The following is a 17,876-nucleotide window of genomic DNA, read 5'->3' as shown; positions in this document are numbered from 1 at the left end:
TTGCTATTAATGCACCCTTGATAAGCTGCACTGTGTTCCCCACCACAATTGCAGCATTTCAGCCTAGCTCCCGCCTCACATTTCCCGTATTCATGGTCTCCAGCACATCTCCCACATCTTTGCTTCCCTCTGCAGACCGCCGCAATGTCCAAATTTCTGACATTTGAAGCATCTTAAAGGCAGTGGTATATATATTCTGACCTCATAACACATATATCCTAAATAAACTTTAGTCGGCAATCTTTCTTCATCAAAGTTAATCATAACTGGTAAACTATCACATTTTTTTTCGATTTCTTGTAACTTTCAAACGTTTGGCCTCAATAATTTTTCTCCTTTTATCTTCTGTTTAATCTCATCCATAGTAAATTTTGTTGGTATTCCCAAAATAACTCCTCTAAGTCCACTTTCTATCGTTGGGTATTGAACATTGTACTTTTCTTCTGTCTATTTTATTTAATCTTATCACTTTGCCTTGCTGAGCACTATCCCGACAAATCACTAATAGTGATCCATTTCGTAATACCTTTGCTCTTTTGACCTCACCTATAAGTTTGTTGATTACCTTTGTCAAATGAATCAGGTTCCAATCATCAAAAGATACCCAGTCTTCGCTCAGTTTTATAATTGCTTTAATTTCATCTTCTTTCCATTGTTTTGCTATCCTACTTCATATTGGACTAGCTACCCTCATTGGAAATGTTACCTATATTAGAAACATTACCATTATTAGTCTAGCCTTCATTGGACTAGCTATGCTTATTGGAAACTCTACCCTTATGGAATAGCTACCCTTATTGAAACATTACCATTATTGGACTAGCCTTCATTGGACTAGCTTTGCTTATTGGAAACTCTGCCCTTATGGAATAGCTACCCTTATTGAAACATTACCATTATTAGTCTAGCCTTCATTGGACTAGCTATGCTTATTGGAAACTCTACCCTTATGGAATAGCTACCCTTATTCGGTACTGCTTCGGTACTACTAACTGGGATGTACTGCAAGGGGGGCTCTGTGGGGGCGTTGAGGAGGTCACTGAATGCACAACGGACTATATTAACTTTTGTGTGGATGCCGTTGTTCCTGTTAGAACTGTTCGCTGCTATCCCAATAATAAGCCCTGGATCACTAGTAACGTCAAAGGCCTCCTAAACCAGAAGAAGAGGGCCTTTAAAGATGGTGATCGGTTGGAGCTTAAAAGAGTTCAGAAGGAACTCAGAGTACAGATAAGGGGGGCAAAGGAGCAGTATAGGAGGAAGCTAGAACAAAAGCTGCAGAAAAAAAGCATGAAGGAGGTGTGGGATGGGATGAAGATCATCACCGGATGCGGTGCAAGGCGGGGGGCAAACATAAGTGGAGATGTGGAGAAAGCGAACCAGCTGAACAACTTCTTCAACAGGTTCGACAGCACAATCTCATCCTCACCGCAGAAATCCACACCAGGCTTACTTCCCTCACAGGAAAATAGCCACTCACAGGAGACCTTGCCCACGCCCAGGATTACGGCTGCACAGGTGGAAGATCAACTGAGGAAGATCTGTACCAGCAAGGCGGCTGGACCGGATGGAGTTTCCCCACGATTACTGAGGGCCTGTGCGACTGAGCTGGGAGAACCACTACAGCGCATCTTCAACATGAGCCTGGAGCAGAGAAGAGTACCCAGACAGTGGAAAACATCCTGTATTGTCCCGGTACCGAAGAAACCACAACCAAAGGAGTTGAATGACTTCAGACCTGTTGCCTTGATGTCGCACGTGATGAAGACCATGGAGCGGCTGATAATACAGAATCTGAGGCCACAAACCAGGCACGCCCAGGATCCTCTTCAGTTTGCGTATAAGGAGAAGGTGGGAGTGGAGGATGCTATCACGTATTTGCTGCACAAATCACTCTCTCACCTAGATGGGGTCAGTTGTGCTGTGAGGATTACATTCCTTGACTTCTCTAGTGCCTTTAACACCATCCAGCCCAAGATCTTAAGGCACAAACTAACAGAGATGGGAGTAGACTCTCACATGGTGGATTGGATAGTGGACTACTTGACAGATAGACCTCAGTATGTGCGGTTGGGAGACTGTAGGTCGGACACGGTGGTCAGCAGCACAGGAGCGCCGCAGGGAACCGTACTCTCTCCGGTCCTGTTCACCCTGTACACATCAGACTTCCAATATAACTCGGAGTCCTGCCACGTGCAGAAGTTCGCTGATGACACGGCCATAGTGGGGTGTGTCAGGAATGGACAGGAGGAGGAGTATAGGAAACTGATACAGGACTTTGTGATATGGTGCAACTCAAACTACCTGCGTCTCAATATCACCAAGACCAAGGAGATGGTGGTGGACTTTAGGAGATCTAGGCCTCATATGGAGCCAGTGATCATTAATGGAGAATGTGTGGAGCAGGTTAAGACCTACAAGTATCTGGGAGTACAGTTAGACGAGAAGCTAGACTGGACTGCCAACACAGATGCCTTGTGCAGGAAGGCACAGAGGCGACTGTACTTCCTTAGAAGGTTGGCGTCATTCAATGTCTGTAGTGAGATGCTGAAGATGTTCTATAGGTCAGTTGTGGAGAGCGCCCTCTTCTTTGTGGTGGCGTGTTGGGGAGGAAGCATTAAGAAGAGGGACGCCTCACGTCTTAATAAGCTGGTAAGGAAGGCGGGCTCTGTCGTGGGCAAAGTACTGGAGAGTTTAACATCGGTAGCTGAGCGAAGGGCGCTGAGTAGGCTACGGTCAATTATGGATAACTCTGAACATCCTCTACATAGCACCATCCAGAGACAGAGAAGCAGTTTCAGCGACAGGTTACTATCGATGCAATGCTCCTCAGACAGGATGAAGAGGTCAATACTCCCCAATGCCATTAGGCTTTACAATTCAACCGCCAGGACTTAAGAACTTTTTAAAAGCTATTATTAATGCTTTTTGAGATAGTGATTTAGATGCATATCATATTTTTTACTGAGTTAAGTATTGTATGTGATTATTTTTGCTACAACAAGTGTATGGGACATTGGAAAAAAAGTTGAATTTCCCCATGGGGATGAATAAAGTATCTATCTATCTATCTATCTATTATTGAAACATTACCATTATTGGACTAGCTACCCTTACTGGCCTTGCTGCCCTTTCAGACTAGCTACACTCAATGAAGAAGTTTCCCTATTTGACTAGCTACCCTTATTGTAATGTTACCCTTATTGGATGCTACACTTAAAAAACTAACTTCCTCTGGCGGACAGAGAGTAGGTGTTCAGTGAAATGGTCTCCCAGTCTGCATCGGGTCCAATGGACCCTCTGTCAGAACGGATGCTCTGTCCACTAGAGAAAGCAGGATCTCCCAGTGGCCACACATTTTAATTCCACGTCCCATTCCCATTCTGATATGTCTATCCATGGCCTCCTCTACTGTCAAGATGAAGCTACACTCAGGTTGGAGGAACAACACCTCATATTCCGTCTGGGTAGCCTCCAACCTGATGGCATGAACATTGATTTCTCTAACTTCTGTTAATGCCCCTCCTCCCCTTCTTACCCCATCCCTTATTTATTAATTTGTTTGTTTGTTTATTTATTTATTATTCTCTGCCCCCCCCCCCTTTTTTCTTCTTTCTCTCCCCCTTTTTCTCTCTCTGCTCCTCTCACAATCACTCCTTGCCTGCTCTCCATCTCTCTCTGGTGCTCCCCTCCCCCTTTCTTTCTCCCTAGGCCTCCCGTCCCATGATCCTTTCCCTTCTTCAGCTGTGCATCCCTTTTGCCAATCACCTTTTCAGCTCTTACCTTCACCCCTCCCCCTCCTGTCTTCTCCTATCATTGCAGATCCCCCCCTCCCCCTGCCACTTTCAATCCTCTTACTATCTTTTCTTTCAGTTAGTCCTGATGAAGGGTCTCGGTCCAAAACATCAACTGTACCTATAGATGCTATAGAACCCTATAGATGCTGCTTGGTCTGCTGCGTTCCACCAGCATTTTGTGTGTTGCTTGAATTTCCAGCATCTGCAGATTTCCTCGTGTCTGATCTTAACTCTGTTAGGTTCACTTCCAGTTTAATATTAACACACTTTATTTAAAGCTGGGCATGAACCTATTTCTTCCGAAGAATATTAACAATTCATTAAATACTTGGAAATTTCTACTCACCATACTAAATTGATTATGAGTTGGCATTGTGTGGTTATATTTCTGTATTGGAGGCTATTGTAAGTCATTAAAGCAATAATGTGAGATGAATTACATGAAAAGAGGGGTATTAATATGCATATGATTAATGTATTTTCTTATGATCTTTGTTTCATGAAGAAGTGAATACAACTAAAGACTATGAAACAGGTAGGCAAACATTACTTGCTTTCTAGGAATAGTGTGAAAATACTTTAAACTAAGTTTCCAATTCATACAACACTATAGTCCAAACTCTCAGATAATATTTCACTCATTAAAATTGTATCTTAGCTGGTGAAACAACGCTTTTGCCCAACCAGATTTGACGTAGTTAGGGCCTTCCCTGTCTTGAGTAGTCATTGTCAAAAGTACCCAGGAGTCAGCAGGAGTATTATAGTTCTTTATGGAGGCTTTGAGCATATCCTTTCCTCACTATTCCCATGACAGGTCACTGAGCAAATTGTCTGATGACAGACATGCCAACAACACAGTAAACAAAGTGTAATTAGATATGAAAACACGGTTGATTGGCTTCATCGATGCTTGCCTTTTCCTGGAGTTGGCTCCCAACGTGCAAGATGTAATCTATGTTTTGTAGGGTTTCACAGTAAATCTTACTATTTGGAGAGCTGTTCAGTAACAGATCTTGCAAACGTTGAAATTCACTGAAGCATAAGGGACCCGAAATGGAAAGGAAATAATTTGACTCTGTAACAACTGAATAGAAAACTCTCCAATCTTATTTTCTCAAACCAAGTATAGGAAATATGGAAGCTGTTACCTGCACTCATATAGGTAGTTGATTTTTAATTACCAATTATGCCTTGTGCAGATTAATCAGGATGCAAATAAACACAATGGGAGTTAATTGAAAATTAGTAAAGCTGTAAGTAATACCACATGTAGAAATTATCTTGTTTCTGGGCCACAAATGTACAAGATTGTTGTTGGTATGAATGGTCTTAATCTTTGTGTATTACCTGGCTCATAATTAGTATGTTACTGTACTTTAGAAAGAAGCCAACTCAAGTCATCAATTTCTAAAATATCTTGTGGGATTACAAATGTTACTCTAAGCACAGCAAACAGGAGAACTAAGAGGCTTGTAGGAGGTACAGAGGCTTCACAGGTAAAATTAGAATTCTCATTACTTTAAATGTCCCTTTTCTCTCTCCCTTTTGAAATTAAGAACAAGGTTGATCTTGACTATTATGTAAATATCTAAGGACACTTTGTGCATTACTGTGATATTCTGGTGCTGCTGCAACTTATTTTCTGCTACTTATCCATTTAATACTGTTTTTTTTATTACTGTCTTGTTTTTATCTACCGCTTTGTTTAATTGCCTGAGAGGAAGCTAAACAGAGTTTCAATGTACCTATGTATAATGACAATAAAGATCATTCAATCCAATTCAATTCAATTCAACTTAGTTGTCACCCTGCTGCACATCACCCTTTTTTTTGTTCCTTTGATTGCCCTCGAGGCAATTCCTTTGTCAACTCAGGGAAGAACGAACTGTAGGAGCTTAGCTCCCAGAAGATGGCTGTAATACTGAAATCCCAATCAGATCACCAGTGTTGTCAAGATACAAACTCAATCCTCTTATTCTATCAAATTGGCATCATTTTACATATCTTTACAGTGTCTCTTCATCCATCATTTCTCTGCACTCTTCTACATTCACAGCAAAAATCCATTTCCTTCTGGAGCATAATTATACCCTCGCCTACTTACATCGTGCATCATATGCATCACATATCAATGATAGGATTACAATATATTTTCTATAGTCCTAACAAGGACATCACTGCCTCACTTCCAGTTTTCTGGCAGAAGATGTTTATATAAGACTTTTTCCAGAGGTGGCCACTCCTCACACTTCTCCGCGGGAAAAGTTTACCGGCATTCACAGACAGGGTGAGTCTGGTGTGATGATTGATAATGTTGGGGAGACATTGTACAAGGCTTCTTCACACCATTTTCCATTTTGTCCTGCTTTGACTGTACCTTATCCTTCAGACTCCACCTGATACCTTTATTCAAGGACAGCAGGGATAAGTCAGGTAAGAATATGCGCATGTGTCTAACACTGGTGACCAGGAAGTTAGTGGGAAAAATAGTGGGAGGGGTTCTAAGGTCATTGTGGGGAGGTTCATTTTTGTGATTAGAATGCTGTGACTATTGGAGGGAAGGGAGGTCTGAGACCCTCAGAGTTTGTTACATATATTAATGATCTGGATGTGAATGTAAGAGCGACTATGATTAAGTTAGCAGATGACACAAAAATATTGATACACCCACACAATACAGTAGATATCACATGCTGAGGATGAGGAGAATGCCACCCAACACTTTGACATCATGGAATTCATACCCTCTCACTTGTACTGTATGACATTCAAAGAATATCAAATGTAAATGCAGGTTTTAATCTCAGACAACAAAATCATGCTTTTTTTTGGAATGGCAGAGAAATTTTGTCTTCCTTAGAAGTCTCAACAGAACACACTGGCATCTATAAGGTGAACTGGAGGCACATCGCTCACAACATTGGGGGAATACATAGAGATCTCTCAGAGATTGAGGGATCTCAGTGCCACCTCTTAATGATGCCCTGCAGAATAGTAATGGTTGGAGCCAACATGCACTGCACTGCTGCCTCTCATGCCAGACCTTGGACTTTCCTCCCTAGTAGCAGATGTATGGGAACAAAAGCAGCAAAATGTGGAATACCTTGCCAGCAGTAAGCTATTGTTAAAGACAAGCTGTTTTATTGTTCCGATACTTTTGCAGGGCATAACCAGACATTCATCAATGATAGTGTTGATCCTCAAAGGGGGTATTAATAGCCACTGTGGGAAACAGGGTGCAAGATAGATATGAGTTAATTTTTTAAATTCATTTTCTGTACAACCAAAACTCTTTTGGATAAAATGCGCTGAATTCTACAGTTATTGTCTGGCAGTTCTACAGTTTCTACAGTTCTACAGTTGAATTCTCCAGTTATTGTCTGGCTGTAAAGTTGGCAGTCATTTGGAAGTTAAAATAAGAGGAAGATTAGAAGGTCATCCTGGATATTTAGATCAGAAACATTGTATCTTGCACGAGTCTTAGCAGGATGATGCTAGTTAGCACCGCAGCCTCACAGATCCAGAACCCAGGTTCGATCTTGACCTTAAGGTGCTATCACTGTAGGCTTTGTATGCTCTCTTAGTGGCCATATCGGTTTTCCCCAGGTGCTCTGATCTCCACTTACTTCCTGGTTGGGAGGTTAGTTAGCTACTGTGAGTTGTCTCTAGCAGAGAATGGATGGCAGGAGAATTGTGGGGAGTTGAGGGTACAAGAGGAAATGCTGCAATTGCTGTAATATTAAGAGCAAGAGGGCATATGCTGGTTGGTATTTGGAGGTGTTGTGCCAGTGGGATTATTTTCATGCTCTATGTTGTATGTATATTCTGCCCTGCTTGAAACAGCTTAATTTAAATAATAGATTTTGCACCTTTCTTTTCTCAGATGCATTCTTACAACAAAATTACATTATTTTGTCTCCACAGGGTCAATTCCCTTGGCAAATAGCTGTTTATGATGGTGACTTTCTGAACTGTGGGGGAGTCTTCATTGGTGGTTGTTGGATTCTAACAGCTGCACATTGTTTAAGGTATGAATCCTGTCCTCACTGGACCTCTAATTCTAATTCTAAATAAGCTTTATGACACTTTTTTCATTACTTTTATGCATTTTGTTTAATATGGAGGCAATTCTACATGTACTTTTCCAAATGTGATATAAGTGAGTTCAATTTTATTTCCTTTACACATCAGATGCAAATCTAGTGATTCATTTCCCCCTTTTTAATGGTCATACTTATTTGTGTCCTTAATGACCAGTGGGCCTATATTGCAAAGTTCTTTATTTCTTCTTTGTTTCTTCTATCTTGCTATTTATAATAAGATAGATTTTGCAGCAAAGGAAGCTAATCTAATTTCACAATTTTAGTCTTGCTAAATTTTTGTATCTTACTGTTTCAAATATTCTTTTTCAAATATTCTCAATATTCTCTTAAAATCATTCTGCGTGATTGTGCGAGAAATCGTCTGTGTAAAAAGGAATATCCAAACCTCTCCTTTTTATCAATCAATTTCAAATTAGCAAAAATTTTCACTCATTTTCAACCCAATGAAACCCTATGAAACATTGACACTAACTATGGTCTAATACTTTATACAAATTAATCTGTACTTTTTAAAACCTTGGATTACGACTACATTTATAAAACTGAAACTGCAATTTAGCCTTTCTATGAGTTTATTTTTTTGCATTCACACTTACACAAATTAAATTTACAACCTTTTGCTACATCATCTTAAGTTATGCTCTCTGTATGTAAGAACAAATTCTGTTAATACCTGTGTGTGTGTGGTTGTGTCTGCACAGGTATATGCGTGTCTGGCATGTTTGTTTGGTTTGGTTTGAGTCCTTAGCACCCAAGTGGAACAAAAGCTGTCGATGAGTTCCTGTCTCCATTGAAGTCGATGGTATGGTTGCAGTCACTCAATGTTTATGTAATTCATAGTAACCACTGATTGGCCTATACAGCTTCACCAGAGCTTATCCAGTCTTACCCGTTTCCATCTCTCATGATGGGGATGCAGGCTTGGACTTTGAGAGGTGCACTTATCTTTATGGGCCACAAGCCTATAGCTAATATTGACCCTTGAAACATCACTTCCAACATTTTTTAAACTTGACACTGGCTTACATTAATGTTTGCATCTCTTGTTAGGCTGAAAAATTCTAGTACGAACAGTTGTTACCATAGAACCATAGAACACTACAGCACAGTACAGGTCCTTCAGCCCTCCATGTTGTGCGGACCCATATAATCCTTAAAAAAAGTACTAAACCCACACTACCCCATAACCCTCTATTTTTCTTTCATCCATGTGCCTGTCCAAGAGGCTCTTAAATACCCCTAATGTTTTAGCCTCCACCACCATCCCTGGCAAGTCACTCCAGGCACTCACAACCTTCTGTGTAAAAAAACTTACCCCTGATGTCTCCCCTAAACTTCCCTCCCTTAATTTTGTACATATGTCCTCTAGTGTTTGCTATTGGTGCCCTGGGAAACAGGTACTGACTATCCACCCTATCTATGCCTCTCATAATCTTGTAGACCTCTATCAAGTCCCCTCTCATTCTTCTACACTCCAAAGAGAAAAGTCCCAGCTCTGCTAACCTTGCTTCATATGACTTGTTCTCCAAACCAGACAACAACCTGGTAAATCTCCTCTGCACCCTCTCCATAGCTTCCACATCCTTCCTATAATGAGGTGACCAGAATTGAACACAATACTCTAAGTGCGGTCTCACCAGAGATTTGTAGAGTTGCAACAGGACCTCTCTACTCTTGAACTCAATCCCTCCGTTAATGAAGCCTAGTGTCCCATAGGCCATTCTTAACTACCCTATCAACCTGTGCAGCGACCTTGAGGGATGTATGGATTTGAACCCCGAGGTCCCTTTGTTCATCCACACTCTTAAGTAACTAACCATTAATCCTGTACTCAGTCTTCTGGTTTGTCCTTCCAAAATGCATCACCTCACACTTGTCCGGATTGAACTCCATCTACCATTTTTCTGCCCAACTCTGCAGCCTGTCTATATCCTCTTGCAACCTACAACAACCTGCAGCTCTATCCACAACTCCTCCAATCTTCGTGTCATCCACAAACTTACTCACCCATCCTTCTGCCTCTACATCCAGGTCATTTATAAAAATCACAAATAGCAGGGATCCCAGGACAGATTCCTGCAGCACTCCACTAGTCACCGACCTCCAGGCAGAGTACTTTCCTTCCACAACTACCCTCGGCTTTCTTCCTTTAAGCCAAGTTTTATCCAAGCAGCCAAGGTTCCACTTATCCCATGCCTCATGAATTTCTGGATGAGTCTCTCATGAGGGACCTTGTCAAATGCCTTGCTAAAGTCCATGTAGACCACATCCACTGCCCTACCCTCATCAATGCATTCTCCATTCAAACTATGCTGGTAGACACACACAAAGGTCCAGTGGATACCACCTGTGATTGTTTCTTCTGACTGACTGTACTTATTTTTAATTTTATCCATTTTGCAGTTCTCTAAATGTATTTTAATGTATTTTAACATTGCCGCAATTTTCTTACTGCGGACTTAATCAAATGAATTTTAAGCATCAATATAGGCGCAATGACAATATGTTAATTACCCTGCACTCCTTATTCTACGATTTTCAAAGTGCAGCTTGTTTCCTGGAAATATTTGATAACTGCCTCTGATTAACACATTTAATTTTCATATCTCACATATTTTGTGAATATAAAATATTATATTCCATTGATTAGTCAAGCTGAAATTAGAAAATACCTGTTAAGTACAACTCTCTCTTTCTGGTTCCACATCTCAATCAAATATTATGGATAAGTTAACTGAAGTTAGGGTCTAAGTTAGTACATTGAACTTTGATGTCCTGGCCAGTACAGGTATTTGTTTGAGTGAGATATAAGATATCATTCTAGGGTTTAGATGTTTCCAATGCAATAGAGGGGGGTGTAAAAGAGCTGGGAGAATAGTATTATTGATCAATGGGAATGTCACAATGGCATGTATAGAGAACATCCAGGAAGACTCAGTCAATGCAGAGAGATTTAGGCCAGTTAGAAGAGTGGGCTGAACGATGGCAGATGGAGTTTAATGCTGATAAGTGTGAGGTGCTACATTTTGGTAGGAATAATCCAAATAGGACATACATGGTAAATGGTAGGGCATTGAAGAATGCAGTAGAACAGAGTGATCTAGGAATAATGGTGCATAGTTCCCTGAAGGTGGAATCTCATGTGGATAGGGTGGTGAAGAAAGCTTTTGGTATGTTGGCCTTTATAAATCAGAGCATTGAGTATAGGAGTTGGGATGTAATGTTAAAATTGTACAAGGCATTGGTAAGGCCAAATTTGGAGTATTGTGTACAGTTCTGGTCACCGAATTATAGGAAAGATGTCAACAAAACAGAGAAGATTTACTAGAATGTTACCTGGGTTTCAGCACCTAAGTTACATGGAAAGATTGAACAAGTTAGGTCTTTATTCTTTGGAGCATAGAAGGTTGAGGGGGGATTTGATAGAGGTATTTAAAATTATGAGGGGGATAGATAGAGTTGACATGGATAGGCTTTTTCCATTGAGAGTAGAGGAGATTCAAACAAGAGGACATGAGTTGAGAGATAGGGGGCAAAAGTTTAAGGGTAACACGAGGGGGAATTTCTTTACTCAGAGAGTGGTAGCTGTGTGGAATGAACTTCCAGTAGAAGTGGTAGAGGCAGGTTCAGTATTGTCATTTAAAGTAAAATTGGATAGGTATATGGACAGGAAAGGAATGGAGGGTTATGGGCTGAGTGCGGGTCAGCGGGACTAGGTGAGAGTAAGCATTCGGCCTGTTTCCATGCTGTAATTGTTATATGGTTATATGGTTATAATATTAGAAATAGGAAAGGTGCAATCACAATGATAGGGCTAAACAATAGCCATCCCAGTAGCCAGCAACAGAGAGAGAAACAGATATAGAGGCAGATGATGGGAAGATGTACAAGCAACAAGGTAGTTGGTAGTCACAAGAGACTACAGATGCTAAAATCTGGAGCAACTACGGTGCAGAATGTAGGAATCTTTACCCCTTAACATAAATTGAGCATTTCTAATGCTGAACATCTGTTGTCAAGGCCTGACAAAAACTGGTTTCATGTCTCATTGATTTTAGAATAACAAGTTCTGGAAACTCGTCTGTGAAATAAAGTGTCAATAGGATTTGAGGAAGTGAACACAAGGGAAAGAGAAGAATCCGGCGGAAACTTTTTTTAAACTGATGTATGAATATGTTTTGACGTGGATATTAGAAGCTCTTTTAAGGACTGCCAGTAAAACTGTTTCCATGAGTGTAGGAAGCTAATCTTCTGCCATACCTACAATGTCTGCTTCAGGAAGAATCCATCAGCAGATGCTAACCCCATGGGTGTCTGGTATAACTGACCACAATGAATGCAAACCGAATATTCTGACTGAAAATATTCTTAGTTCAAACATGATACAGGTCAATGTTAAATTCTCCTTTTTTCTATTTACATTTGGGCAATGAAATCTAATTATAACAGCAAAATACGTTGCCTGATTTATCTGATACTTAAAATGCAAGCTGATCTTCACCCAGATTCCAAATACATACAGAGTTACTAAATGACTCAAGGCCAATCAGTTGTTGTTTGGTTTGTGTCAGTTTTCCTTTAATTTAAAAACAATCTGAGGCAATATAAAAATATTTTTCATATTTTATTTCCTCTGCCCATATGTTGACATCCTACATTAAAATGCACTCTTTGCTCAAATAATTAATTTACCATCATTTTTGTGATTGGCAATTTTTCCAATGGCTTCCATTCTGTGGATGGACAAATGGACCTTACAAATAAGAGAAAATCTGCAGATGCTGGAAATCCAAAACAACACACACAACTCAGGAACTCAGCAGGTCAGGCAGCATCTATGGAAATGAATTAACAGTCAACGTTTTGAGACCAAAGCCCTTCTTCAGGACTGGATAGGAATTTATATCAGTAATTAGGATAGTTAGCAGCCCAAAAAGAATAAAGTAATCATTAAAAGACCTTGGAGACTGGGAATATGCAGAATATGCTATTTATCCAGCATTACAGTCCCATTTCATTAGTATAATGCTGTATTTGACAAGATTTGTGATGCATTACAGATGTTTTATGCTGCATTTCATTCTTATTCTAGATCCCACCAGATAACGAACTATGTAGTGAGGATTGGAAAGTATAATAAAAGAAATATTTCGAAGAGTGAAGACATTTTACCAATCGAGAAGATCATTGTTCACTATAAATACAATTCCAAAACATATGAGAATGACATTGCCCTATTAAAAATAGAACATGTTTATAAAAACGAAGAATGCATTCCACTGAGTGAAGATGTTCTACCAGTCTGTGTTCCCTGGACTGAGTACTTATTCCGACCTAACAAAACTTGTATCATTTCAGGCTGGGGTCAAGCAAAAGGTAACTTTACTACGTGCTAAATATCCTGAAGATTTTACTTTAAAAAGAAGCATTTTTGACAAAATTGTCACTAATGACTTAAAGAGAAATTTAACTTTGCCTGGATTGGAGAGCATGTCTTATGAGAATAGGTTGAGTGAACTTGGTCTTTTCTCCTTGGAGCAACGGAGGATGAGAGGTGACCTGATAGAGGTGTATAAGATAATGAGAAACACTGATCGTGTGGTTAGTCAGAGGCTTTTTCCCCAAGGCTGAAATGGCTAGTATGAGAGGGCACAGGTTTAAGGTGCTTGCAAGTAGGTACAGAGGAGATGTCAGGGTAAGTTTTTACGCAGAGACTGGTGAGAACATGGAATGGGCTGCCAGTGACGGTGGTGGAAGTGGATACAATTGGGTCTTCTAAGAGACTCCTGGATAGGTACATGGAGCTTAGAAAAATAGAGGGCTATGGGTAACCCTAGGTAATTTCTAAGGTAAGGACATATTCAGCACAGCATTGTGGGCTGAAGGGTCTGTATTGTGCTGTAGGTTCTCTATGTTTCTAATTCTGTAATTAGTGTTTCAGAGTTTTGTTTCTTATATATTTCTGATTTCTGGTTCCTTCCCTTCAAGACTGTCAACTGACTTTGAGATATGCCCAAATGTGGCTTTAATACTTTATGGTTAACTTTCACTTCTGTTGTCTGATGTTGCTCAAACTAATAACAAACAAGAGAAATTGAAATCCTTCAGAATATATGTCCATAATCAAGAAATCACTGTTCCTAATTATAATCTAAAAATCTACATAAAGAAAAGTCACAAAAGGCCCTTACTGACAATAAATGATAAAAGTGGGCAAAATATTTTGGTTCCATAGCACTTTCCTCTGATTCCCCTTTCCTCTTTAAACTCTTCCCAATATATTTGCTCACACACGCATGTGCACAAATGCAAGCATACAAGCAAGTGTATATTCACATTGTAACATACAAAAACACATCCAGAATTATACACACACAGGAAGGCTTGAACAGTAACATGTACAAAGCGCACACCTAAAATCTTTCAGGTCTGTAAATATACATTAATAGTCCTACCTGGACTCCATTTTGTCGCCCATGGTTCAGTCCCTCCCCACCTACATCCGGGATACATCCCATGCCCTCTACCTCTTCAATAACTTCCAGTTCCCCGGTCCCGACCACTTCATTTTCAATCCTTATACACTTCCACTCCCCATCAAGAAGGCCTCAAAGCCTCCGCTACTTTCTTGATAATAGACCTCACCAGTTCTCCAACACCACCACACTCCTCCGGTTGGCAGAACTGGTACTCACACTTAATAACTTCTCTTTTGGCTCTTCCCACTTTCTTCAGACCAAGGGTATAGCTATGGGCACTCGCATGGGCCCCAGCTATGCCTGCCTCTTCGTTGGTTATGTGGAACGGTCTATGCTCCAAAACTATACCAGTACTGCTCCCCAACTTTTCCTTCGATACATTGACGACTACATTGGTGCTGCTTCCTGCACCCATGCTGAGCTTGTCAATTTCATCAACTTTGCCTCTAACTTCCACCCAGCCCTCAAATTCACTTGGTCCATCTCGGACACTTCTCTCCCCTTTCTTGATCTCTCGGTTTCCATCTCTGGAGGCAGACTGTCCACTGACATCTTCTATAAACCCACTGACTCTCATAACCACCTTGACTATAACTCTTCCCGCCATGCCAAATGCAAAAAATTCTATTCCCTATTCCCAGTTCCTCCATCTCCGCCGCATCTGCTCCAAGGATGAGGCTTTCCGTTCCAGGACATCCCAAATGTCCTCTTTCTTTAAGAATCGTGGTTTCCCTTCTGCCGTCATCAATGATGCTCTCACCCGCATCTCCTCCATTTCCCGCACTTCAGCCCTCATCCCATCCTCCCATCACCACAACAGGGACCGTGTCCCCCTTGTCCTCACCTACCACCCCACCAGCCTCCAGATCCAGCATATTATCCTCCGCAACTTCTGCCACTTTCAACAGGACCCCACCACTAAGGACATCTTTCCCTCTCTACCCCTCTCTGCTTTTCGCAGGGATCGTTCCCTCCACGACTGCCTGGTCCACACGTCCCTCCCCACAGATCTCCCACCTGGCACTTATCCCTGCAAGCGTAAGTGCTACACCTGCCCCTACACCTCCTCTCTTACCACCATTCAGGGCCCCAAACAGTCCTTCCAGGTGAGACAACACTTCACTTGTGAGTCTGTTGGGGTAATCTATTGCATCTGGTGCTCCCAGTGCGGCCTCCTCTACATCGGCAAGACCGGATGCAGATTAGGAGACCGCTTCGTCGAGCACCTCCGCTCCGTCCGCCACAACAGACAGGATCTCCTGGTTGCCACCCACTTCACTCTGCTTCACATTCCCATTCGGATATGTCCATACATGGCCTCCTCTACTGCCATGATGAGGCCAAACTCAGGTTGGAGGAGCAACACCTCATCTACCGTCTGGGTAGTCTCCAGCCCCTTGGCATGAACATTGAATTCTCCAACTTCTGGTAATTCCCTCCCTCTCCCTTCCCCCATCCCAGTTTCACTCTGTCTCCTCTTCTAGCTGCCTATCACCTCTCTCATGATTCTGCCTTCTTCTACTACCCATAGTGCTTTCCCCTTACATTCCTTCTTCACCTTTCCTGCCTATCCAGTGTTGAGATGCAAAACTGGGCGTCATAGGAAGTCATTCCTGCCTGTGGCCATCAAACTTTACAACTCCTCCCTTGGAGTGTCAGACACCCTGAGCCAATAGGCTGGTCCTGGACTAATTTCCACTTGGCATAATTTACTTATCATTATTTAATTATTTATGGTTTTATATTGCTATATTTCTACACTATTCTTGGTTGGTGTGACTGTAACGAAACCCAATTTCCCTCAGGATCAATAAAGTATGTGTATCTGTCTGCCTATCCCCTCCCTGCTTCCCCTCCCCCACCCCTTGATCTTTCCTCTTACTGGTTTTTCACCTGGCACCTACCAGCCTTCTCCTTCCCACCCTCCGCTCACCTTCTTTATAGAGCCCCTGCCCCCTCCCTCTTCAGTCCCGACAAAGGGTCTCGGCCCAAAACATTGACTGTTCGTTTCCACAGATGCTGCCCGACCCACTGAGTTCCTCCAGCGTGTTGTGCGTGTTGCTTTGACCCCAGCATCTGCAGTGTACCTTGTGTTTGATATTTACAAGTGTATTCACACGTTGTTAAAAGTACACATACACTATTTCAGTTATGGACAATATAGCTGCAGTCTGTGGAAGCAACTCAACAGGTTATGCATCATCTATGGGAGAAACAAAGTATTGACAGTTCAGGTCAAAACTCTGAATTATGCTAACAAGCTCTGATAAGAAACGTGGCCGGAGAGCCAGGGAGCAGTAGAAATCACAGACACCCAGTGACCTGGTCTACACAACTGCCTGCAGCATTCATTGTCCTCTGGCTAAAGAAATTCCTTCTTATTTCCATTCTAAATGGATGTCCCTCTATTCTGAAACTGTGCCTCTGGTCCTAGACTCCCCTACCATAGGAAACACATCCATTCTATTGAGGCTTTTCAACATTCGATAAGTTTCAATGAGATCCTCATGCATACCAGTGAGTACAGGCCGAGAGCCATCTAACTCTCCTCATACGATAAACCTTTCATTCTTGAAATCATTCCTGTGAACCTGCTCTGAATCTCCTCCAATGTCAGCAAATGCTTTCTTAGAAAAGGGTTCCAATCTGCTCATGATGCTTTAAGTGAGGCCTCACCAGGGCCTTACATAACTTCAGCATCACATTCTTGCTACTACGTTCTAGTCCTTCTGAAAATAGTGTTAACGTTGCATTTGCCTTCCTCACCACTGATTCAGCCTGCAAGCTAACCTTTAGGGAATCCTGCATGAGGACTCCCAAGTCCCTTTGCACCCCTGATTTTTGAAATTTCTCACCCCCTTTAGAAATAGTCTATGCTTTTATTCCTTTTATCAAAGTGCATGACCAATCAGTTCCCGACACTATATTCCATCTGCCGTTTCTTTGCCCATTCTCCTAATCTGTCTAAGTCCTTCCGTAGCCTCTCCACTATCTGCCCCTCCACCTACTTTTTATATTGGGTGTAAACCTGGCCACAAAGCCATCAATTCTGTCATCCAAGTTACTGACAAATAATGTAAAAAGAAGTGGGTCCAACAAAGACCCTTGTGGAACAGCACTAGTCACTGGCAGCCAACCAGAAAAGACTCCCCTTACTCCCACTCTTTGCCTCCAGCTAATCAGCCAATCTCTTTTTCATGCTTGTATCTTTCCTGGTTCTTATCTTTTTAAGCAGCTTCATGTGCGCCACCTTGTCAAAGGCCTTCTGAAAATCAAAGTATACCGTATCCATTGATTCTCCTTTATCCATCCTGCTCATTATTTCCTCAAAGAATTCCAATTGATTTGTCAGGCAAGGTTTTCCCTTAAAGAAACCATGCTGACTTTGGCCTATTTTATCCTGTTCCTCCAAGTACCCTGAGACCTCATCCTTAAGAAATCACTCCAACATCATCCTAACCACTGAGGTCAGGTCAACTGGTGTATAATATCCTTTC

The 17,876-nt window shown here is 41.6% G+C and overlaps 1 protein-coding gene across 3 annotated transcripts in view; it reads left to right on the top strand.

Annotated features, from left to right (window-relative positions):
* Positions 1 to 17,876, top strand: part of cfi (complement factor I) — a 245,972-nt gene that overhangs the window by 200,824 nt on the left and 27,272 nt on the right. For all 3 annotated transcript variants that reach the window (XM_073043136.1, XM_073043135.1, XM_073043134.1), the window contains 4 exons: positions 4,303 to 4,332; positions 5,178 to 5,293; positions 7,722 to 7,825; positions 12,993 to 13,276. In XM_073043136.1, coding sequence (XP_072899237.1) covers positions 4,303 to 4,332; positions 5,178 to 5,293; positions 7,722 to 7,825; positions 12,993 to 13,276 — 534 coding nt within the window. The remainder of the gene's footprint in view (positions 1 to 4,302; positions 4,333 to 5,177; positions 5,294 to 7,721; positions 7,826 to 12,992; positions 13,277 to 17,876) is intronic.

Source organism: Hemitrygon akajei, chromosome 4 (genome assembly GCF_048418815.1).
Source record: "Hemitrygon akajei chromosome 4, sHemAka1.3, whole genome shotgun sequence".
Taxonomy (NCBI): domain Eukaryota; kingdom Metazoa; phylum Chordata; class Chondrichthyes; order Myliobatiformes; family Dasyatidae; genus Hemitrygon; species Hemitrygon akajei.
The sequence above is the reverse complement of the archived record's forward strand: the minus strand, read 5'-3'. Positions and strand labels throughout refer to the sequence as shown.